A 25,551-nucleotide genomic window follows, 5' to 3' on the forward strand; every position below is an offset into this window, starting at 1 on the left:
ACTCTTAAATTTCCTATATACGTCGGTATTATTACGAAGGATTCAGGATTATTAGGAAGATGAAAAATATTTATTGAATAAAGCAGGAAACGTTATACGTAAACACGATTTTGGTTCGACTTTCTTTAATGTCTAAACTAACAATATTCTACTTATGTATGAATGATGGTTACTGTTTCACACGAAAAGCAGAGAACAGATTTTGATGATACTTGGCAGTGAAGTAGCTTACGCATCAGAATTACACATGAGCATAGAAATACTGACTTTTGCTTGCTTGGTTTTTAAATATTATGAAAATTCTGTTCTTATGTTTTTTTTTTCTTCTTTTATGATAATTTTCGGTTACCTGTAGGTTAATTCTGTAGTTTGAATAAGCAAACATTCTAGCACGTTCTAGTTTAATTGTTGGCAACTGGTTAAGCATTTTGAATAATTTACAAGCAATTTTATAATCTACACAAACATCTACATAAAACACACTTCATTAACAATTTTAGTTTTCCTTCATAATTCATAGAGATTAATTTAAATTATTAATTTGTACGAAAATTATTTAACCATTTCGCCCTTTCCACGTGGAAACGACAATCTAATTTTGCTCTCTCTCAAGGTAATTCTTAAGGCCCTTGACACTATTTACATTGTATTAAATAGGTACGAATAAAGGGAAGTAGCACGTGTTTAACAGCTATTTGTGGATGCAAATAGATAATTTTATTTTCAGATACAAATCATATGCTCTGTGGTTATCTATGAACAATTTATAAAGGAGTTAATTATGTTTTAAATCGTCCTCCATTGTATCTTACTCTTCTCATAACGTCACGTGAACTTCCTGATTTTAATAAAACTAAGAACACAATATCGCTGCAGGCATGAAACCAGAAGATAATTGCCCGTTTCCCAGGTGGGATCTTGTACGCTAGCCTTGTCGAATAATTTTGTGGTATAGAAACGTTTTCTTTTTTAAATTCAAGCATTTTGTTAGATACTAATATTTATAGGTTTTTACTGTCAATTGCAATAAATAAATCGCTTTGACAGCTGCTGCCATTAAGATTTTTTTTTTTCAAATACTTAATGTTCATGCTCACTCATAAATCATCAGATGGCCAGTTGCGACGTTAAATGTTTATAATAATGCGGTATTATTTTGTCTTAATATAAACCATTGTCACCAAGCAGCGGGAAGCCTTAATGTAAATATTTATAGAGCTGCATTAGATCTATTAAACACTAGCGTTAGATCGATTAAGAATCTTGCCAAACGGCGTCTTCGAGTTTCGTATCAGTTTCTTGTATTTATAAACATAATGATTGCGAGTCTACTGTGACTTCTGAGACGCCTTGACGTGGTTACCGTGTTCAGACACGCCGCGCGATATGTCACGCGAAATAAAATAAAACTAAATTAATTTTAAAGTTAACTAAATTTCCCAACAGTATTATTGTGAAACAGAGTGATTAATAACTGTGATTATGTCTAATAGTTATAATATGAAGGAATTTAGTTCGACGTAAGTAATTCTTTGGAGTTTTCGATCGTTAAATTTGGAACAGTTCGTTTCAACGTTAACAAAAATTTGTTACGCTTTGAACTTACAATGTAGCATAAATTTATATTTCTAAGCCAGTAATATTTTTTAATTACTTACATAAAAAAACGTAATTACAAAATATTACAACTACCTACTTTATTACCTGTTTCTTGACTTATTACCGGTAATCGTTTACGACTCTAATTAAATATTTGCTGGATAAAGGTATATAATACTATCTTAACCTCGCCTATATGAAAAAAAAATTAGCAAATAAATAAAAATGGCATTAATTGTTGTTACAAAAACGACACCTAAAGCTCTTAAACTTGTATGAATAACAGCTAACAATTCGATCAGTTTCATTTATATAATTTTAGTAAAAACTGTACCCTTGATATAAAAATCTAAAACGGAGTTTAAGTGTCAATTTAAACATCTTTCATTTATTAAAAAAAATCTCTGTGCTCTTAATTATTTTGCGCAGTGAGCATAAGTATTCATAATCTGCATTTCTTAATGACACTATAATTATATAGTGTCATTAAAAGCTAAAATATCTAGATAAGAAATACGAACCAAAAAATGTAAACAGTAAATCCTAAATATCATAATACATAACACACAGTCATTTCATGCAATTCAGTTGATACGTCATCAGACTTATAAAGAAGTTCATGAAACAAGCAATTATGAGAAGAAAAAGTAGCACCTACGCGATAATAACCAAAAAACAATAATTTCTATTTATTCTAACACATAATGCTACGTCTTTACGAACCAATAGGTATTATATTTGGAAGAGGTAATGTGTCCCGGGTCCACCTAAGCCAAGTCGGGGCAAGTGGCTTGTCTACTATAAGCCTATTCTCTCATATGAGTTTAAGATTAAGCTGCTGTAGAATTCTTCTCAATTCAGACATTATAAGTATCTGCGAATCAGGAACCAGGCAACGAATCAAGGCAACATAACATATTAATAAACGTCCCTAAAATACTTTGCTGTTTGTTTGTTTTTTATTTAAGTACACAAATATCAACATAAGTGCGTATATAAAAGTGTATCACTATTTAATCATTTTGTACCATTGATATTTGCATGAATATTCAATAGATGTTGCTTCATTAGTTGTTCAAGATTTGAAACAAATTTGCTACGCTGCTACTGCTAAACAAATAAGCCATCTTTTTAACTGTTTTCTTATTTATTTAATTGATATTCATTACCTTTAGATAAGTCTATCTATTCAGTAATTAATTATTAATACAGTTCTTGACAAGGCAAACGAATAAAAAAACATAATTAATATGCTTCATTAAAACTAGCAATGTTTAATCAAGCTGGTAATAATTGGAAAACGGTTACAAATGAATGCGTTTGAGTTTTATTTTGGCTAGTAACGTCGCTTTAACATAACAACTACGTTATTTAGTAGTCGTCCCAGATACCATAAACTATTTTCAGTTCTTGTAGGCGTATATAAGCGATGCGGCGACTTGCTTTTCACGGTGAACATATTAATATCGTAATATGACTTGAGCCAACTAATTGATAACCGATTACTCATCATACTTATAGTAAGGGTTACTTATAGTAAGATAACCCAGTCACTAATTATTAAAAAAGGCTACATAATATAGCAATTTTTCATTATTGGCACATGAACACTTTCATAAAATGAATGATAAAGCTAGGGGCAAGACAAACTCTTCGCGACATACGTACCCAAAAAAAAATTATTAAAAAACTTGTAATATGCGTACTTAAATCAAACGAATTAATTTTTATTTGTTGAATGATAAAATAAATAGGATTCATTCCAATTATACAATAAAATATGAATTCTATTTAATATTATAAATACAAAGTAAAAATATGCATGATTGGATGTAAGATGCTTTTTAGGATGAACATAGACAAGAAAGAACAAATAAATAAGATACGCACATATTTGAATCGTACATCATAATATCAATTTTCCTGCAACATATTGCACGATTATCCAATTCGTCATTATCGCGATGGTCATTGTCAAACTGGTTTTGTTCGATCATTTAATCGCTGGAATCCTTCGGCCTATTTTCCTCCTCTATGTTTGTATCTACTTGATATTTTAAATCTGAGGAGCTTGTTGGATTGAGGCTATGGGTTTCCCAATGGCCGTGAAAGATTTGATGTTATTGAACCTTGCGAATATGGAAAACATCAATAAGTATTTAACCAATCAATAAGTATTTCTTTTGAGAGCAGTCTAATTTTTGCTGAGGCAACGCTTTTTGACAACGTATATACAGAGGGCCTACCTATGCAAATGTTGTGGTGCGGTGGTAAGCGCTCGCAATCAGACGAACCACCAGATCGGTTGCCCGCTCAAACAAATAAAAAAATAAAAGAAAAAGAAAATGTGAGGATCAGCTCAGATCAGTTATAATATAATTTGACCATCGCATTGTCTCATCAGATGTCAACAGTCTATATACAATTTCAAAATTCCTATTACATATAAACTTATGTGGTCGCTAATTTGTATACGGTAACTTTGTTATTGTGGAATAATAAGGAAATATGTATAAAAATGAAATGGTAAAATGTTTAGTCTGTTTCCAAGATCTTTTAAATGTTTATTCACCATTTTCTCTATAAGTAAACCTTTATCCACATATAAATCTTTAGACCTTTGTAACGCCATACCCAGTCATCAGATAAAATAAACCAAACAGACAATAGATATAATAACATTAGAATTTTATTAATTAATGGTGGCATGATATAGCTTAATATCTAGCAATATCATGATTATGGGTCTTCTGTAATCTAATTTGTCAAGCCTTTTAATCCGTTGTGATTTGTGATATTTTACATACTCACTTATAGCATGCGATAAGATAAATGCTCTTTGAATATCTCACGTAAAATAAACGTGCCGCAATGTTTAATGATTAATACGGAGAACATTGACTAAATCAACAGATTTAATATGAGCTGAGATTATTTACTATTCTTTTTATAATTTCGGTTATCTTATTAGTTTACCGTCATGATTTCGTTCTTGAACACATAACTTTATGCATTAGTAATCATACCTACTTCTATTATGTTCGCCTTCACCTAAATACACGTTTTGGAATTTTTTTTTTCTTCTCTTAATTATCTAGCACCTAGTTATTGAAACATGTCCAATAATCTGATCTATTTCTACTTGTAAATTGTGTTGAGCTAATTTACTTAATGACCGAGGTTCTTTTTAAAGACAATTGTCGTTAAATGTTATAATAGTTTTAACGATCGCACTTCTAATTTGAGTACCTACTTTTTTTTAGGCTAATCAACGTATATATAAAAATGTATATCGTATAATATGTATTAGTAAGTATAGAAATGAAATATATATAGTATAAAAATTAAACATATAATACTAGGGCTATTCGATGTGCCAATTGATTGTTATAACTTCACGACGTATCCGTCTTCCAAACCAGTTTCTCAGCGTGGGTCCAAAAAGCAGCTTCTTCGGCATCCGTATGACGTAATTCTTATTAATATACATTTTTTATATTGTTTCCAGGGCGGTAATAACAGAAAATGGAGTATTTCCCTCTACATTTTCTGTAAACACAATAAATACAAAATGCAAAGAAAACGACATAGAAGAAAACTCTTACGATCCATTTAAAAATAGAAAACTGGAACATCCGAACTCGTAAGTCTATATTTAAAATACAACCATATAAAACTTATCGAAGGACGATATTTTAATTAGAAAACCGTTAGGTATTTTGTATTTATTATAAGGTGCAAAAGTTAGGTATGTCGTGTTTATTTACGTATTATAAGTACAAGGTTTTTCCTTAACAAGAACCTGCAAGGCAAGTTACATTTATAAAGTTTTACATTACATGCACAGCTTTAATCGCCTAAATTCATAAACATTTTCCTTTCTTGCTTTCCAGAGATATAAGATCATTCGCTAATCTCCTAAAATCTTCACTAGGCTCTGGAATACTGGCAATGCCCGCTGCTTTTAAAAATGCCGGATCAATTGTTGGTATATTTGGAACAATTATATTAGGTTATATCTGTACACATTGCGTTTATTTATTGGTAAGTTCAAAATTATTTAGAATACTAATAAAATTTTTCGATTATTACCAATTTTGAACAGTTCAAGAACTAAGATAAATTTCTTAAGTACCATAATTTTTTACACAGGTTAAAACATCACAAGATGTATCCAGAGTATCAAAAGTACCCTCACTGGGATATGCAGAAACAGTTGAAGCAGTTTTTGCAACTGGACCGAGACCGTTACGCAAAATTGCTACTGCTAGCAGGTATGTAATATACTGTCTTAAAACGTTGTTTTATTTTTTGAACATAAACATTTTTCAACGCATACCAATATTCTATTTATATTAAGTAATAGAATGAAAATACCTTATAATCCTGAGCGTTATGTCATGTTACGACAAATGACGCAGGTTTGTATTCCACCTAATGGTCGATGTTTTTTTTATTCTCTAAGTAATTTTGATATTTAAGGCGCAATGTATGAATTACAACAGAAGCAACATTGCTGACTCGGTTTAAATGACGTTCCGCATTCCCAACAAAAAACTAAAGAATCGGGTTGCAAATGACAATTTAACAGTAAATTTTTAAGAATTCATTTTACTTGCTCGCCTAAATCCGGTCGTATGGCTTGATTCGACACTTATTACGTACGCCCAGAACAGAAACTATAATGGTGCATCTAAAGAATCGCGCGAATAACGAGGCGAATAACGAACAAACAGTGAAATCGCTATTCGCCTTGAGACTAACCTAATCGAGTTACGACCGGTTTTTTGGACATAATCAAAGGGAAGACGAATATGTGAACAGAGGCTCACGTTGCCGCTCGTAAAGGAATATTTTGTCAAATATATCGTTGAGTCACGAAGGAATAGCGTACGCGAATATGTAAATGCACCATGAAATATTATTATCTGCAAACAATATTTTATTATCAATCCGTGTTTAAGCCTAATTTGCACATATTTTTAATTTAATCAATAGAGATGCGAATACCATATTAGGTTGGAATAGCAATTGTATAAAGAATTTAAAACACATTATTTACATTATATTTCCTTTTTATTGGTCTCACTTATAAATTTTGGAAAGCCGTAAAGTAGATGTAAATATTCCAAACACAAAAAAGTATAAATTTTGATATCAATAAGTTTCTCCAAATGTATTTGATCGACTTCTAATTGTCATGACACATATTATACAAGTCCAATGCCAAATTAATAAAAACGTTAATATGGTACACGTTTAAAAAAGAAATCATACTCGTAGTATTAGCGTGATACGTATAATGATATATAATATATCATAATATGATAAACTGTCTATTAAATTTTTTCAGTTACAATGGTTAATGTAGGAAATTGTAGTTTTAATATTTTTATACATACTACAGCGTGTCAATAAAATCTCAAATCTTTAAATATCAGTAGGTAATACCTACTTACGGTTATTAAGCAATGTATAAAACATAAGTGTTAGTTTGTAGGTACCTACCTATATATTATTGACTAAACTTATCCCAAAGTAAAGAACCTATAAAATTAATGCTGCAATGTCCTTTATCTACTCAAATTTAGATCACCAGATGGCTTTAAATTATTTCTTAAGTGTAGGTAGCAAAAACTACAAAAAAAATGTATCAGCATTCAACATGACGTCAGAGCTATTATGAACAATATCCTACATTGAATGCTTCATTTCTGATTTAGATACGCCAATATTCTGCTAACAAGTGACAAGTTATGAAGTATTAAATATTTTTCACTAATGTTTCAGGATATTTATAGACTGGGCGATGGCTCTAACAATTCTTGGCGCTTGTGCAGTGTATGTCATCTTACTCGTCGATTCTGTACAACAGGTAGGTATTTTGGATGATAGACAATGTGATATAACGAATAAACAACAATAAAATTCTTGCAACCTCATAACAGTCGATGGTAATGGAAATGGATAATAAAATTGAGTGGATTAAACACAATAGTGATTTATGGCAAGCTATGTGCTATAAAAGCATACAGAAATTTAATTTTATCGCACATAATATTTATCTAGTCGTTCCCGCTATAAGTACCGTTGACAATTATTATGCAACCGAAATCATATATATTTTATGGTAGAAACTGCAGGTCTAATTTAGATTAGTTGGCAAACATGCCTTAGCAATAAATTAATAAAATTAAGGAAAGATTATTATTTTAATAGCTGTTATATATTCATACTCGCCTTATAACCTACAAGGTTAATCGAAATCAGTACAGCAATTTCTGCGTCATAATCAGTTCAATTTAATCAGATAAACTGCGTTAAATGTATGCTCCCAACAAAGGGGCTGATGCATCTCACAGGTCTCTGTTCAATCTAATTACTAAAAATAATTATAAACTAAACCGTAGTAAAAGCAAAGAATTTGTTTAAATTTAAAAATTACAACATCTAGGATCGAACTGAAATCAATAAGAAATATAGAAAGACCATGTCTTGTTTCAGATAGTCGATTTCTACTCTGCAGATAATAGTATAACAAAAACAATGTACTGTCTTATGTTTCTGGTGCCTATCTTATTATTTACACAAATCAAAAACCTGAAGTACATCGCGCCATTCTCGGGTTTCGCCAATATACTATTAGTACTAACTTTTCTGATATGCCTTTACTATATTTGTGATGAATTTCCTGAATTTGAGTCCAAACCGAAATCAGTTGATATTGGAAGACTGCCATTATTTGTTGGGTAAGCATAATTCTACCTTGGAAATAATTTTATTTGCATTCAATTGACTGCCTTGATTATGATCATATAAGTGAGTTTATGAAAAGTGTTAAGAGATCAGGAATATGTTTGCTTTGAGCTAACGTTATTATCAAATTGCCATAAAATTATGAAACTGGTACAAAAATAGTATAACAAAATATATCCAAAAGGTCTTTAAACTTTACGTACAGTTTTACTAGGACTTTTCAGTATAGTACCCTAAACTGCTTTATTATATATATAAAAAAATTCATCGGAAAATCTATATTGTGTAAGGAATACTCGAACACTAGTACATGACGTCCAAAGATTGAATATCAATATAGACATCAAATAAAAGTACGTAATATTTTTTTTCAGAACGGTTATATTCGCCATGGAAGGCATCGGTGTTGTATTACCAGTAGAGAATACGATGGCCAAACCTCAGCATTTTCTGGGTTGTCCTGGGGTTTTAAATATCACTATGTCAATTGTAGTTCTCTTATACATGATTATGGGAATATTGGGATACTTAAAGTATGGAGAAGCTGCTGCTGGTAGTATAACTTTAAATCTTCCCACTGAAGAAATGTAAGTATTCCTTACTGACCTTGCGCTTAATACCACAGGAGTACGATGGTACTTTTAAGTATTATTTGAGAATAGGTATACAATAAATAAATAGACTATGATGATACCTACTAAACGCAAAACTACTGATCTCTCTGTCTATCTGTTATTAGGTTACAGAAATAAAATTATTACCTAACAATTATTAGGCAAAAAATATACAGTTCTATGGTCTAATGTTATTAGATCATGTTATATTTCTATTTATTCCCAAGTACAAAGGAGTGTTTGTGGGATTGATAATATTTACAATTAAGTATAAGGATGTTATAGTCTGCCTGTCATCTTATTGATACTTAGTACTTCAGTACATTGAAAAAAGATAAAAAATCGCCAAATGGGTATTATCCAATTCGTGTGTAACATTCAGAATTGTTAATATAACCATTGTAACTGAAAAAGACTAGAAATATATGCAAAACAATTAAAAATATAACCCCTTTTCAATTTTGCTAGCAAGAGATAAGAAAAGATACGGTAGTCATAATTTCCGATAAAAATCTCAGGAGAATATAGTTAATTGATAATTGGAACCTCATAACAGTAGTCTGCAGCATTCTTAATATTTTTCTTTAATGGCAACTCCCGATCAAACTATAATGTTTTTTCAGCCCTGCGTTGATGGCGAAAGTGTTCATCACATTAGCTATATTCTTTACATATATCCTGCAATTCTACGTTCCCATGGAAATCGTGTGGAGAAATATTAAACAACGTGTAACTCAAAGATACCACAATCATGCACAAGCTGTAATGCGAGCGATATTTGCGACACTCACTGGTAATTACTCAGTCGACATATTATATACATATTATCCCAATTAATATTATAAATGCGAAATTAATTCTGTGTCATTGTTCACGCCTAAGCCTATGAACCGATTTGGATGAAATTTAATACAAAGATAGCTTGTCATATACCTTGACGTAACCTTAAAACCATAGCAGTAGCTTATAGCACATTTGTTACGGTTTTCGTTCGCTTCGTATCCGCTTAGATTGTAGGTACACTTGCTTACTTATTAGAGTAATTATTATAGTTGACATCGTAAACTTTAACTGATTTATTCTTAAGCGGTACCTAGTAAAATATTATGTTCTTTCTGTTGCGGTTCGATATTCGTCGGGGTAACTTTGTGTAGTTCAGTGATTTTCAGTTTTTACTGCCACTTTTTTGTGTCGTCATTAAATTATAGAACTTAGTCTACGAATAGAGAATCTTCCGTACACAACTAACTATTTTTTTATATGTTTGCTCCAGTGGCAGCTGCAGCAACGCTTCCTCGATTGGAGCAAGTAATCGGACTGGAAGGGGCATTTTTCTACTCCTTCCTTGGATTAATCGCACCTTCAATTATTGACCTCATCTTTAGATGGGAAAGAGGCCTCGGAAAGTACAATTATGTAGTATATAAGAATTTGTTTTTGATTATATTCGGTTTTTTTGTTTTAGTAACAGGAGTAATGCAAAGCGTAAGAGAAATCATTAAAACAAGTTAAATGCATTAATAAGAATTAAATATTTAATTATTGACTGACGTGAACAATATGTAAATAATAAATGAATTTATTTTAATAACATTATAAATAGGACAAAAATAAAATATAATAAATAATGATTTGCACGTGTATTTTTTTTTACTCAAGCACTGTCCTTTTATCTATTTAGACTAAACCAAAGGTTCCAAAGTGATTCAAGATTACATTGGCCATTAGCAACATTTTATACGACTGAAAGATATAACCATTTCTTTATTTTGCTATTGGGACCTAAAAAAATATGTAATTGTGTGCCATTTTCCCGCATATTTAAAGAGAAAATAAATTAAAATAAAAAATGACATGACCATATCATACATACGGTAGATTAACGATGTGCCTGTACCAAATTTTGGCCAGATAATAAAAAAAGTGTTATTGCTACCGTTACAATAAGGTCAGTAATTACAGTAGGTTTTTGCAGTATTTTTTAATTTTACTAGCGCAGGAAAAAATGTATACTTATGAATGACGTCATTTGACACTTGCGAATTTTTAGAACGAAATGATTTTTAAACGTTTATCAAAAAAATCTACACTTTGGTGTTGTTATTTTTGGTTATAGTAATGAAAAACAAGTTACTTAAAGATTTTAAATGACAATTGATCAAATCATAAAACGCCAACAAATTTAAAAGTTATAGAATAAATCATCAATATCATTCCAAAATGTCCTCTAGTTGGTGGGATTACAAAATACAATCTGATTTAACCATATGATTACCGTTATTAACCGTGATAGCGGTCACAGAAATATATCATCATCTCAGAAATTTTTTCAACAGTCTAACGATTAACTATCACTGTTAATGAGATACAGCCTGATGGAAGACTGACGGATATACGTAATAAAGTACATAATACCTAAGTTTTATATACATATATACTGACTATACGCCATGTTGTTAGAAGCTCGAGACACTATTTTGGGGCTGCCCCGCGCACATAACTACAATAATATCATTTTTAATCATTCTTAGTTGGTATTGCTTTGTACTTATTATTGCTTTGTGATATCCGTGACACTTTTCGGCTTTTACTGAACCATGTCTCTTTATACTGTGATAATAAGGTCTCATTTTACCCTGTGGGTACGAAACCCTTAAAAAATATGAAAGTTGGAAGTATAGTCACTATACCCTTCTAATTTTCGTACCATACTACACTATACTATAGTGGATGATACATAATAAGTTAAAACCCATTTTTCGTTACAACGCGTTTTCCCTAGTTTATAGGTAAATTAAATTAATTTAATGACGTTTTATTTTGATCCTCGTTGATTTTATTATAGTATATCGAGTATTTATGTGGGAAACGCTCAAAAGTCGATTCTGGCTAACAGGTTGTAACATATGCATTTAGTTACAATAATTAGTTCTAACCAGAAAGTGAAAACGCGTCGAAAAAAAGCATTAAAATTCGTTGCAAAGTTTTAAAGGCTTAAGCATACATACGGACATACAGAGCAAGCGATTTATTTTTTAGCTATTACACTTGATCCAGAAAACTTTTCACTTTTAAGCGTTCCAGCGATACTCGCGACTACATTATTCGAAATCACACACTTTTGTAATTTTTAACTCTTTTGTGTGCCAACTTGCGATTTTCAGATAAACAATGTGGCAACACTGCTATCAAATCATTATCAAAACAAAGTAGAGGTTCAAAAAACTTTCAATTAAATGCATGTTAATTGCTGAAAATGTATCATTGCCTACAACTAGCTAATAGTCTTAAGGTTATAAATTTAAATAAATTACAAGGTTAGTTATTATTTTTTAAATTAGTCATGTGCACGAGAAAATCGACGCCTTTTGGAAAACGTCCGTAACATACACCTGCAGTTTGCGGCACCAACACGATCAAAAATATTTTACTAAGCACAAAATTCAAGTAACTCCAACATTTAGTCACTTATCAGTGTTATCACATTCTATAACATATTGTATTCGATTGCATAACTAAGAAGTATTATAGCTATTATCCCGTGTGTGCGGAATTTGAGGTTAAAAGTATTAACGCATGAAAAATTACATCATATTTTAACAAAAATGGTCCTCGATGCGAATATCAACTCGAAGAGCGTAAGTAATTAATAGCTATATTATAGTCATTCTGACAAAGAATTTCTCAAAATGGGGCTTTTATACTGTACCTGTACATAATACCTAAGTTTTAACGTAGAATTCATTAAAAGTGAGATATCTACAGATAATCAGACTTTTGTGATTGGTTTCACTTATCTCCATTAACACTATCTTTCGATAAAATTAACTTTATAGGTAAGTCCACTGTTTAAAAATCCTTTTTTACTTGAAATGTGTCAGTGTTGAAACTTAAACAGAAAAATGGTATGTACAAACAACATTCAACATTGCAGTTTGCAATTCGGTAACACTGTATTCCCCGCATTATCCGTCGTGTCTATACCTTGTTTACACGTTCGTCTGTATCAGTGTTAAATTCATACAATCAAATCACTTCTAGATAGTAGAGTTCAAGGTTCGTTAATCGTTACCTCCTCATTGAACATTAGTTATAGAGTGCAAAGCTAAGGTTATATTTTATGTCATTTGAGTATCATTAACATAAGTGTCGTGCGGCTGTCTTGCTTCTGGGATAAAATGAGTAATTTGGAAGCTGCTTTCAATGACACCTTTGAGAATATTCCTGTATGTATATTGTTGTATTTAACTATATGTTAATTATTGGTCTTCACTAAAATCATATTGTGAATGTACCTACTCTGTTTAGATACTTCAATTTCTTTACAGACTAGTGATATTTTTTTTAATCATTGTCCCAAAAACAGAAGATACTAAATCAACTGGTGTTTTTTTTTTGTATTCACTTTGTTTTTGATAACTCTGGTTTTCTTTTTTTGGGCATTATAAGCTCAATATTATGTAGAATTATTATATCTGCTGTTTTTATAAACATAATAGGGTTTATACGTATTACTAATGTTAATTAATTCTTTTTAAGGTTTTGCCAATTATAGCTGGTGTGGCAGCTGGAGTAGTAGTCATAACAGTTATTGCACACTGCGTATGGGGAAAAAAGGCACGTGGATCACCTACAAAGAAAAATCCCATTACTTTAGTTGACCATAACATCAAATACCCCTTGCCATTAATAGAGCGGCAAGAGTTGAGTCATGATACAAGAAGGTTTCGATTTGGATTGCCCAGCCCAGATCATGTTCTAGGTAGAGTAATTCAATATTCACAATAACTATTGTGTAATAAGTTACTGATTTTTATTGATATGTTATATACTTTATTGTCAATACAATTTAAAATACCTTATAACTTTTTTATGTATTTCAATTTGCAACAACATTAAATTAAATCCACAGAATTGCTTGATGATGGAAGTATAATAATCCACCATGGATTATTATACTTCCTATTGGCAAAGCAGATTATTTAATTTATTCACATTTAACCAATTGAATGTGACAATGAACATTTTGATTTTTAGGTTTACCAATTGGCCAACATATACACCTTTCTGCTAAAATCAATGATGATCTTGTTATAAGAGCTTATACTCCTGTCTCCAGTGATAAAGAGAAGGGCTATGTTGATCTGGTTATTAAGGTAAATAGATTAATTTATTATCCTATACATCATTTATCCTCATCATTAAAATAACCCACTTTAGATCGTTTGCTTGATCCCAATAGGGTAAATAGAATATTATAAAGGAAGCCTTATATACTAGAAATTTTGTCACAAAGCCAAACTGTTTTGACCCACACAAATAATACAATAATAATGTTTATAATAATAAATTTGTTAAAAAAGTTGATAAGGTCTAGAGGAATTGGTATTAGTCAATATAATTAATAGATATAATATTTTATTTCAGTTTTAAGTACTCATAAAATTAAAATGAATACTAAACATTTGTAATCTTTTAAAGATTTGTTAATATTCGTTTCATTTATGTTATAGTTAGTTATTACCTATATAAAATTGTGTGACATACAAGGTTGTGATGTGTCTAAATAAAACTCCATATAAAAATATTTTGAGCAGCTCAACTGTTGAATGAATGAATGTTTAACTGTAGAGTAATTGAAGAAAAAACCTTCAATTATGCTTTTGGGTATGGGCCTTGGTGTTACTAAATTTATGTTTATCTTTGTGGATACTATGTAGTGATTTTTGTATAAAATTAAATAGATACGCAATAAAACATTTTACAACACATTTTATAAGCATATAAAAATAAGGAAAATCAATATAATATGTTATTTAATAGAAATATTTTCCTCATGCAGGTTTACTTCAAAAATGTCCATCCAAAATTCCCAGATGGAGGAAAAATGTCACAGTATTTGGAAAGTTTGAAAATTGGTGACACCATTGATGTGAGAGGTCCATCTGGAAAACTGGTATACATGAACAATGGCACTTTCCACATTAAAAAGCAATTAAAAGCTCCACCAACTCCAGTAAAAGTAAAGAAAATCAACATGATTGCTGGTATGTAAATAAATTGCTTGCAGTATTTAGCCATTCTTGCTTCACACTGCAAATTTGTAGGTGTAAGCATTTAGAAAAGTCTTCTTGAAAACTTGTTTGCTTTGTTATCAGTATCTTGAGATATGTCTTACAACTTAAATGCCAATTTGTTATCTTAGGAAAAATGATTTATCACAGTGACAAACTATTTTTATTGACCTTTTTTAATCTTTCAACTAAAATACCATGATAGAATCAGCAGCTAAAAAAAATTTTTCATTAAATTTAAAAAAGAAGTCAAGTAATTCTATCTGCAAATATTAAACTGCATATTATTAAAATTGCACAATTTATTACCAAATTCATTTAAATTATTAGCATAGTATTAATATGATGAATCCACATTACACATACCATATGATACCTCATAACCCATTACATTTGATTAAACATATTATGTACTAAAGACTAAGTACCTAGTATGATAATTTCGGTGATGTAATATATGCATAGTATGTAGATAAAATTCCGAATTGTACACTCGTAGCATGTAGCTATAGATGTGGATAACATATTAATTCAGGTTTGTGTACGTAGGGGGAATAGATAACATTTTGCCTGGTAATAATGAGTTAAGAATAACTATAAATTTATTCATGATGATTTTATTGACAAAACAAATATTTTTTTATCTCTGACACAAAAAATATCTAATCAAACTTTTAATTCAGATAAAAATTTGTATATAGTATTGATTCTTTCAAGGAAAACCTTGAAACAATCAAAGCTATACTCATTACATATACAGAACTATAATCTTATTTTTATTTCAAAAACTTCAATTCTTACTGTAAATCACACAAATCAACAATCTATATCAAACTGACTGTTAGAATCATACAAATTCTTATATACTGTGTCTGATTAAGGTTATTTTATATTCTATAATACTATAAGACTAGCAGCAGTCTGATTAGAAACAAGGTTCATTTGTAAATTTTACATTTTTATTTAAAATGGAAATGTTTGTAGAAGAGTAATATAATTTGATAGTATATCTAAGCATAAATGTAATGCATGCTAAAAATATGTGTTCAATACGAGTAAATGTTAGATAAAAAACACGTTTTTAAATTTTAATTAAGTGGGTATGTGAATAGAATGATAATAGTCACTCATGTGTACAATAGCTGTATTACACAATGTGCGACGTAATACTCTAAGAAACAGGTATCATTACACAAATAATTGTTTTACAGGTGGTACGGGCATTGCACCAATGTTGCAACTCATCAGACATATTTGTCAAGACCCGGAAGATAATACGCAAATAAAGCTACTGTTCGCCAACCAGACTGAAGATGATATTTTGCTAAGAAATGAATTGGAGCAGTATCAACGGGAACATCCCGAACAATTCAGCTTGTGGTACACAGTTGACAGACCAAAAGAGGGTTAGTATTTAATTACAAGAAAGCTATTCAGCTTTCCGCCCGTGGCTTTGCCCGCGTAGTCAAATAAAAATCCATATAGATCTTGTTCCCGTGAGATATCCAACTTCCTATTATATCCTATCCTATCCTAATCCTACTCCTACTATTCTACTAATATTATAAATGCGAAAGTTTGTAAGGATGTGTGTGTGTTTGTTGCTCTTTCACACAAAAACTATTGAACCGATTGCAATGAAATTTGGTACATAGACAGCTGGACCACTGGAATAACATATAGGCAACTGTTTATCCTGATATTCCAACGGGATATGGACTTACGCGGATGAAACCGCGGGGCGTAGCTAGTTTTAGATAAAACCTTTTCACATTGGATAGGTTTTGGTTCTTTCTCAGGTCTCCAAACTAACTTGGTACAAATTTTTTCCAAATCAGTTCAGTGGTTTAGGTGTGAGGATGCGACACATACAGATTTACTTTTGCAGTCTTAACATTATAAGTAAGGTTAGTTTTATAACTTATGAACTGTTGAACGGACTGCAAAGAATTTTTGTTCTTTGGCTCTTAATACCTACTAACTGTTCAAAACATAAAATATACACTCAAGAGAAGGCGAAATGCTAGTTAATATAATAACAAAATAATATTAAGGTTTTTACTGAACTTATATTGTCTGTTTTTTATGTATAGAACAAATTCAATTCGAACGAATCCAACAAGCCATCCTTTAAAATATATCAAGCCCACATGTATAATCCACATATATCTATACTAATCAATAAATGCTCAATCTTATTGTATATTAATTTACAGGTTGGACATACAGCTCTGGTTTCATAAACGACGAAATGGTCCGTGAACACTTGTTCCCGCCCAGCAATGACGTCATCGTCCTAATGTGTGGGCCACCGCCCATGATCAACTTTGCTTGCAATCCAGCTCTAGATAAATTGAATTTCTCTACGGATATGCGCTTTGCCTACTAAGCGTAACCGCGGATTAGAATAAAGACCAACTACCTCTATTGGTTTAAAATTGGATGTTTGTTTTTATTTAATTACTGCTTATTGTTGTATAAATTTTTTATTGTTGGAAATTTTATATTTTGTTCACTTAAATAACAGCAGGACTTCAGAAATAGCTTTTTCAACCGATGTCAAAAAAGCATAATAATTATTTAACTCTATCTGGATGAACTAATTTTGATGATTAACTTTTTATTGAAAAGCTGGTGCCTCTCGTGTGGTCTCATATAATTTTATTCTAGTACTAGCAATTTGGAGGTGGTTGAATTGTTTGGTAACAATATATTTTGGATCAATGTTTTACAACTTTTGATGCGTGACTACTGTGTTATGGATCTTGATGGTTGATAAATGATTGAATCTTACAAGGTAGATGTTAAAGTTGTATAATGTATAATGTTTTAAAAAAATTAAAATATACAATATTTGGTAAAAATTGTCACTGAATTATTCCTTGTACCCAATATATACCTAGTCTCGAAATAAGTTTGAATAGATTATTTAATTTAAACAAAAATTTATTTTCTGGTTTTGTTATAATCAATAAAATAATTAGAGTAAAGCACTCAAAAGTTTAAACTAATGCGTTTGACAATTTAGTATATTGCTAGCTTGATGTAAAGTCATTTATTGCTCGTTTACGAATTGCATTAATTATATTGATGGTTCCTAACGTCAACTAATACAGTGACATTTCTGTCTATACGTGTACTATTTTCTTATTAAAATAATAAAAAATATTAAAAATATATCTGTACATCGAAAATATTAAAAATATGAAAATGGAATGGGTTTTAAAAAGAGCATTAGAGCACGAATGCAAAAAAAAAGTTTGTTTGTCTGTTAGTTTGTACACGCTAATCTCTGGATAAACTGAACGGCTAGAATAAAAGTTTTATCGTTGTATGGTAATTAAGTCTAGGGAACAGTTAGGCTATATTTTTTTCTGGAAACGGGTACATCTGTTGCAGGACCGCAAGGGACCACCTATACTATAAGAGACCAGCGCGCCCGCGGCGGCGCCAGATAGTTTCTAATAAAGGGAGAAGCCAAAATACGTTTTCATTATTCTTTAATAATAGTCTTTTAACCGGAATAAGTTGGCTCTTTTAAGAATTTCTAGAATTTATTTGATAAGTTTAATTAAAATTAAAAGTAACTATTTTTTACTAGCCTTTCGTCCCGGCTCCGTCCGGATATTAAGATTCGTGTTTTATCTCAAGGGAGCATTTAATCGGGATAAAAAGTGTCCTAATGTCAAATCGGTTCAGTAATTTCAGCGTGATTGAAGGACAAACATCCAAATAAACTTTCACTATTATAATATTAGTGTGATGGTGTGCTAATTTAATAATTATCTATTAGTAAAATATATATATATATTATAAATTTCAAACAAACTTGTCCTCTCTATACTATTAAGCATAGATGTGTCACCCACTGAACCCTAACAAAACAAATTAAATGTATGAAATTAATATACCTAGTGGGCAACAAATTAACACGTTCTGTATGTGTTACATTCATCAGTAGATTCAACGTCATTACTGTAACGTTAAAAAACAGGCTCCATATTTTACGAATATCTTGTGAAATGGAAAACAAAAAGAAACATGCTGTAGAATATCTATCAAGTGATATTTTAGAGAAAAACTTCATCAGATCATTTTCTCCGTTTTATGTCGTGCAAATGATAATAGGATCATCCCGTGTAGATATTCGAGACAGATTTGTGAGTTCTCCATCGAGGAGACAAAAAGTTGTAGTTGTATTTTCCGTGATTGTCACTCTATTGCTATACATTCATGTCATACTTAATTATACTTACAACAAATTTGAAAAATATCCTGCGATGTACGCCATAACTACATGCTGTACGGCTACATACTATTTCACATTTCTTTGCAATATGATACACGTAAGATTTGTAAACGCAAATGCAAATCGAAAATTTTATTTATTGCTCCAAGAAATTGATCGCATCATGAAATTAGACCAAAATGAAAAAATCTATAGTTTATTTTTTTTAAATAATTTCACCACTGTAATGACTTCTTCTATTTTCTTATCAGTCGCATTTTTCGTAGCTATTTATCAAAATTTTATTCAGATTTTGGGGTTCACTGGAATATTGTATAGCATAGTATGCTGTATTGTAGAGTGGTTATGCTGCGCAGATTTACTTATTTATTTCTTTTTGCGTGTACGCTTCATTAATGCTATAATTTTAAATCACATCAAAGGCGACATTAAAATAATTAAAGCAAAAAATACCTTCAAGTTTTCCATGACCTATGTTTCTATGCGCCGAATAGCATTAGAAACACATAATTTTAAAACCAGCAATACCGATGTATACCTGAAAGCATTATTTGATGGATATTTGTCATTTCAACATCATTGCCGATGGCAAGTAAGTTTAATTTGTTTCATTGTATTCCATAGCTTAACTTGTTTCCATACCATTACGCTTACGTTTTTGAAAATAATTTTTTAAAGATAAGGTGGGATATGGAATAAAGAATGAGATTTGAAAGGTGTGGTAGCTACCCCGCTGCTAGCTGACCCATTTCTGTGTGTGCTTGAACTGCTCCCCTGTACTCCTGTCTATGTATTTGAACTTCTGGTTTGAAAGGTGGTTCATCGTCTTAATAGATAGCGTGGGTGAACCTTGGACTCATAAAACTGAGAGAGTAGAGAAAATTCAATTTACGATAGTGTGAATTATTCATTTCATTTCTATAATATAATACGTATAATACCTACACTAAGTTAAAAAATACGTGCTCTGGTGTTTCAGATGCTCTTATTCTTCACCAATTTCTTATTGCAATCAATGTTAATTATTGAGTTTAGCATCTTGGCTCTACAAAAAAATGTAAGTACATCCTAGAATACCTAGCTATGATTAGATAGATGAAAGTATGATATTATTATGCATCAAACAGTAAAAACAAAAAGCAAATTTTCAATATAAAATAAAAATTAACAACGTTTATCATTTAATTTAGTTTAGTGTGTGTGAAGTCCCGTGTCCCCTGTGTCTAGTGGGGAATGGGGCAGATGACAAACATATTTCACTGATCGATTTTCTTTATGGACAAATAGGTGATCTCTGTGACGTCTGTGTCTTACCAGATCGAGACATTTTTCCTTGTGGTACTTTATCGGGAATCGAAACCATAACCCCTCGGTTCAACTCTCACGTGTTATGCACTTTACGAAGGAGGCGGTTTTTTTGTAGAGTAAATTGGGGGAATTTTGGATTTGGGTCAATTTCGGAAATTTGTGGACTACTTTTGAGGATTTTTTATTGTGAGTGTCGTGTATTACGTCGGTTATTGTATCAAAATATAGATTTGATGATAATAGGATTTATGTTTTTTGAAGCAATCAATACGTGGTATTTTTTTTTTATAAATGAACATGCAGGCAATCGAACAGACGCTTTCCCATATGGAAAGGGATGCCCGCCGCCCATAAGCAATCGCGATGTTACGGGCACCGCGAATATTTTGGCGTGGCGTTTTAAAAAGTAGCGTATCAAAATGAAATTTATGTTGGTTAGTCACTATATAAAAATTGTCTTGATATTATAATGTGATTGAAGGCTGACTCATACAGTCAGAAAAAAAATCTTATCATTGTTTTTAGGTCTTTAAGTCATCCCTATAGCCTAGCAATAACGTTAGCAAATAAATATGTAGATAATCTACAGACTGAAATGGTATGGTTATTGTATTATTACATGTACTCGTAGGTATTTTTATACAGATTTACATATTTTTAAAAGATTTTGATTTTTTGATTCGTTATTTATTTATACTTTTTAGGCTTTACAATGGTTGGAGATAGTAGCCTTACCCACAGCGATTGGTATATGCCTTATCTTGGGTACAATAATTTGTGCCCGATGTGAAGTATTCTTTAGAGAAGTGCAACAGACAAAGCGAATATGTATTACTGTATTATCACAAAACTGTGAGGGTGAGCAGATTTTTCTGAAATTTGTAATAAATTTGATGAAAATATTGAATCTCATCATATTGCAATTAAAAGTATAGTGAAGAAAAAAAATTATTCCATGCAAAATATTTGACCGGATGTAATTTAGTTTATTTTTCTCAGTATATCTACAACATAAGTAAATAGGTACCTTCAAAATTATAAAATTATTGATTAATAAACGTCGTAATCTTTTTACAGGACCTCTACGCGTTAAAGCTAAGAATATGTTGAAAATGATTGAAAATCGTCCACCGCAATTTTCTGTTTACAACATGTGGTGTGTGAACGCTTCGTCAATGCTCAATATGATAAATATAATTACTACATTAGCTGTAGCTTTACTGCAATTCGCTTTTCTCTAGAAATATTATAAATAAAATCAGTCAAGTGCTTTGTGCGTATGCGCCATTAAGGATTCCATACAAATAAGCTAAAAAGCAACTGTAATAAAAAAAATTGTCACCCATTCGAGTAAACGAGTAGCTGGCCGTTGCTTAACCGCGACTTTTTATTATTTGTGATTTGTCGCTATAGCGTTGCAGCATCTCTAAAAATTTTAACTGGCTAACAACTACAGTCCATAAGATACAGCCTGATGATAGACATACGAACAGACAGACGGGCAGGAATTAGGTACCTAATAGGTTCCCTTCTTACTAGCGCTAAAAATGTAAGTAAGCAAAATCATTAGTATGAATTATTTAACAAAAAAGGATTTCCGGGAAATAAATATAAAAATGAAATAGGCAACACCATTCGAAACAATTTTATTTTAAGTGTAAAATTAAAATATCAGGTCACAATTATATAACTAATTATGCATAGGCACTATTGGACGGAATGTTATAAATATATCTTTTATCATTGTAATACCATGCGCTCCCCATACAAATGGCAAGCGGATGCATTTACTAGTATACTATTTAATAAATGCACTAAAAAAATTCTAACAATATCCATTAAATACCATCATGTCAAAAATATGGTTGTTTTAGTAGACTTTCAATTAGATACATTTTAGAGATAAAAATAAGTTTTCTCAACACTTTAACTTGAACAAAAAGTAATATTTATAGATATACTGCATAAGTCTTTGACTATCTTTAGGCGTTAACTATTAATATACATTATAATCAATCAATTGAAGTTATCTTGTTCACTATTTGTGATTTGATTATTTGTATAAATGTATAAAAGAGATTCTTTAACCATTATATAGATCATAGATAAAAGATAAATTTGTGTCTAGGTTTACATATATTGGAATATAGACACATAAGTCTAAATCACTGATCGCTGTGTAATAAATTGTCTTTTTTAAACTTATGTATTAGTCTACAGCATGTTGAAGATCACAACATTTTACTTATGAATAAGAAAAATAAAGATATTGTTAGTAGAAGCACTGAAGTTGAATTTAATGTAGCGCTGTTACATCTGTGATCGAGGAAACAGAAGCACCATGTTGTTTCATCATACCAGTTTCTGAAATAGATTACCAAAATCTTTATTAAACCATTGATAATTGGATCCATATAGCACATTATTTATAGTTGGTTGTGTGGCTGGTGGTTTCATTTATGTCCTACTGATGTTATATAGCCTTTCTCGATAAATAGACAATCCAATATTAAAAGAATTTTGAAATAGAATGTAGATCTAGTAGTTCCTGAGATAAGCAAGATGAAAAAAACTCAGGAAGTTCAAATAATTTTAATCCTTCTAAATTTTCTACAAATTATAACATTAACTCTTTTCTTACTCAAGTGTACTACAAAATTTTGTACCTTGTGTATTTTTGAGGAAAAGGCAGTATGAATTTATTGACAAATTGAGGTGCATATAACTTTTCAAGTATTTATTTGTTAGGTAAGAAGTAAATTTAGAGAACTATCTAATAACATCTGATAATATGACACATCCACAAATTTATTATTTATGTGTATGGATAGCTCTTCCATTAATATTCATTTTCAAATTAAATGGTTACACTTGGTTTATCATCATACATTTTTTTTATAAACAGACAAACCAAAAAAAACTTAAACCATAGTTTGAGGGTTCATAGAGTCTTATAACACATCCATATTGCATAGCAAACACTCTTTTAAAAAAAAATATAATGTACAGAATGTGTCAGTGAATACTGATAACACTTAATACCTAAATTACTAATATGAAGTAAGCTTTTATTCAAATACATACCTCTTTATATCAAGTTCCTTTAAAGTATTGTTTACATAGTGCGCAAGATTCTCATCCTTTGCTGCAGCTCTACAGCCTTCGTAAGTGTCTGCTGGAATGTCTGTTCTAAATGCTTTGAAGTTACTGAGACAGTCTCTTGTTATCACCCTTTGAGCTAGAAAACAATAATTACAAAATAATTTTCAACTACTAATCAACTCCTCTGGTTAGCTTCTAATATGTGTATTTTTGGCTTTCTTTAACCCAGTTGGAAAACATAATTCTTTCCTAATCTAAGCTTTTAATAAAATTTGCTGAGTATCAAGAACCAGCTGCGCCCCGCGGTTTCACCCGCATAAGTCAGTAACCTGTAGGAATATCGGGATAAAAAGTTGCCTACATGTTATTCCAGTTATCCAGCTGTCTACGAACCAAATTTCATTGCAATCAGCTCAGTAGTTTTTGCGTAAAAGAGTAACAAACACACACACATCCTTACAAACTTTCGCATTTATAATATTAGTAGAAAGTAGGAATTAGGATGCATAAAAATTTTATATATGAAATATGTACCTCCTTTTCTCTCAATAAGTTTGACACAAATATCTTCATTGTCTGAACACGGTTTACCCAAGTACCCCATGCCTCTCCAGTTAAAAGGCTCATTACATCCTGGTATTGCAGATGTACATTGATAGCACCATATCGCTGAAACTGATAATGGAATCGTTAAAACAGCATTTAATATATTATGTATGATAGAACATCTCACTTATAAATCGAAATGTCGTTCTTAATTTATACTTTTTTAAGACAATATTATTTAAATATGCCAAATATTATAACCGCCACACCCTGGTACTCTATAATTATTGATACGACTTTATAAACTTACTTTCGACGATGCATGAAGCCAAAGCAAGTAATATAAAAATTCGTTTCATGTTTATATATATAATTGGCCTCTATTGAACACACTATAATAGAGTTAATATTTCAAACTTTCAGAACAAGCGGTTTGTTTTTGTAATGTAAATATGAATTGATCAGATCAGGTTATCTGTCATAGTGTCAATTGCGAAGAGTAAAGTAATACCACAGATAACATAATACTATGCAGAGTATACTAGTACTCTCGTGCGCTTAACACAGGCCACAGAGCAACTTATCTTCACACTTGTTTGGTCAGCGTAGAGACGGCTCTGCTAAAAAAGTCCCACAAAATTTTACATGCCGGCACGGGCGATACATATTGTAGAAGAAGATTACCTACGAGATGCTCCCAACTGTGAAAACCCTTAGAGTCATCACGTGTAAAATTGTTACACATACATATAAATTTGAAGATCCTGGAACATTTGATATGGAACTCCAAGAGCCCTATTACATGTACAGGAAAGACATTTTCTGGTCAATTATAAAAATCAAAGATTTGGAACTCCCGATATCACACTCCGAGTCTGAAGAAAATTTCGGGAGAAAAGTATTTTATCTATCCCTTAAACCTAATTTTATTGACTACTAGTCCATCCAGTTGTTCAGGTGAACGCAGTCGAGGGCACCAGTCAGTAAAATAATATTTGAATTCATTGAAAAAATGTATATACATCAATTCGTAAATCAGACACCAATTTTGTATATTATGTGGTTTGTTTCCTCGCGTTAAAAAAAATATTGTTTTGGTGTTATGGTTATTACGAAAAACCTGAAACATGACGGAGCGGTTCAAATAAAAATATTTGTATTTTTGAACTAATACTCTAGTCTCTATCCCTATGCGGTGACCTTTTGCAGTTTTATTTGGTTATATATTATTTATTTCCGCCCAAAATGCGTCAAAATTAGGGTTGAAATGTGGAAATTGCAATGCTCATATCTTACAAATGTA

At 31.0% G+C, this 25,551-nt stretch overlaps 4 protein-coding genes across 6 annotated transcripts; 3 read left to right on the forward strand and 1 right to left on the reverse strand.

Moving 5' to 3' along the window:
- The first annotated feature begins 1,286 nt into the window (after positions 1-1,286).
- Positions 1,287-10,575, forward strand: LOC119833591 (proton-coupled amino acid transporter-like protein pathetic). The gene is made up of 9 exons (XM_038357660.1): positions 1,287-1,520; positions 5,108-5,242; positions 5,493-5,643; positions 5,752-5,873; positions 7,390-7,474; positions 8,104-8,348; positions 8,730-8,942; positions 9,593-9,762; positions 10,243-10,575. Exons 1-9 carry the CDS (start codon positions 1,483-1,485, stop codon positions 10,479-10,481), a joined length of 1,398 nt encoding a protein of 465 aa, XP_038213588.1. The 5' UTR covers positions 1,287-1,482; the 3' UTR covers positions 10,482-10,575.
- A 1,752-nt stretch (positions 10,576-12,327) lies between these two features.
- Positions 12,328-17,872, forward strand: LOC119833451 (NADH-cytochrome b5 reductase 2). Of its 3 annotated transcripts, none has more exons than XM_038357456.1 (6): positions 12,328-12,607; positions 13,509-13,731; positions 14,007-14,125; positions 14,812-15,016; positions 16,255-16,449; positions 17,260-17,872. In XM_038357456.1, exons 1-6 carry the CDS (start codon positions 12,575-12,577, stop codon positions 17,430-17,432), a joined length of 948 nt encoding a protein of 315 aa, XP_038213384.1. In that variant the 5' UTR covers positions 12,328-12,574; the 3' UTR covers positions 17,433-17,872. The 3 variants fall into 3 exon arrangements, with proteins under 3 accessions (XP_038213384.1, XP_038213385.1, XP_038213383.1); XM_038357455.1 differs by lacking the exon at positions 12,328-12,607 and adding an exon at positions 12,908-13,195; XM_038357457.1 differs by lacking the exons at positions 12,328-12,607; positions 17,260-17,872 and adding an exon at positions 12,905-13,195 and having other exon boundaries at positions 16,255-16,454.
- A 1,193-nt stretch (positions 17,873-19,065) lies between these two features.
- Positions 19,066-21,938, forward strand: LOC119833349. Its single transcript, XM_038357336.1, has 3 exons — positions 19,066-19,884; positions 21,305-21,458; positions 21,678-21,938. Exons 1-3 carry the CDS (start codon positions 19,066-19,068, stop codon positions 21,839-21,841), a joined length of 1,137 nt encoding a protein of 378 aa, XP_038213264.1. The 3' UTR covers positions 21,842-21,938.
- Positions 21,939-22,229: 291 nt separating this feature from the next.
- LOC119833583 lies at positions 22,230-24,743 on the reverse strand. The gene is made up of 4 exons (XM_038357653.1): positions 24,559-24,743; positions 24,237-24,377; positions 23,685-23,838; positions 22,230-22,964 (listed from the first exon to the last, which is right to left on the reverse strand). Exons 1-4 carry the CDS (start codon positions 24,605-24,607, stop codon positions 22,832-22,834), a joined length of 477 nt encoding a protein of 158 aa, XP_038213581.1. The 5' UTR covers positions 24,608-24,743; the 3' UTR covers positions 22,230-22,831.
- Between the last annotated feature and the right edge of the window lie 808 nt (positions 24,744-25,551).

This window comes from Zerene cesonia, chromosome 17 (assembly GCF_012273895.1).
Source record: "Zerene cesonia ecotype Mississippi chromosome 17, Zerene_cesonia_1.1, whole genome shotgun sequence".
NCBI lineage: Eukaryota > Metazoa > Arthropoda > Insecta > Lepidoptera > Pieridae > Zerene > Zerene cesonia.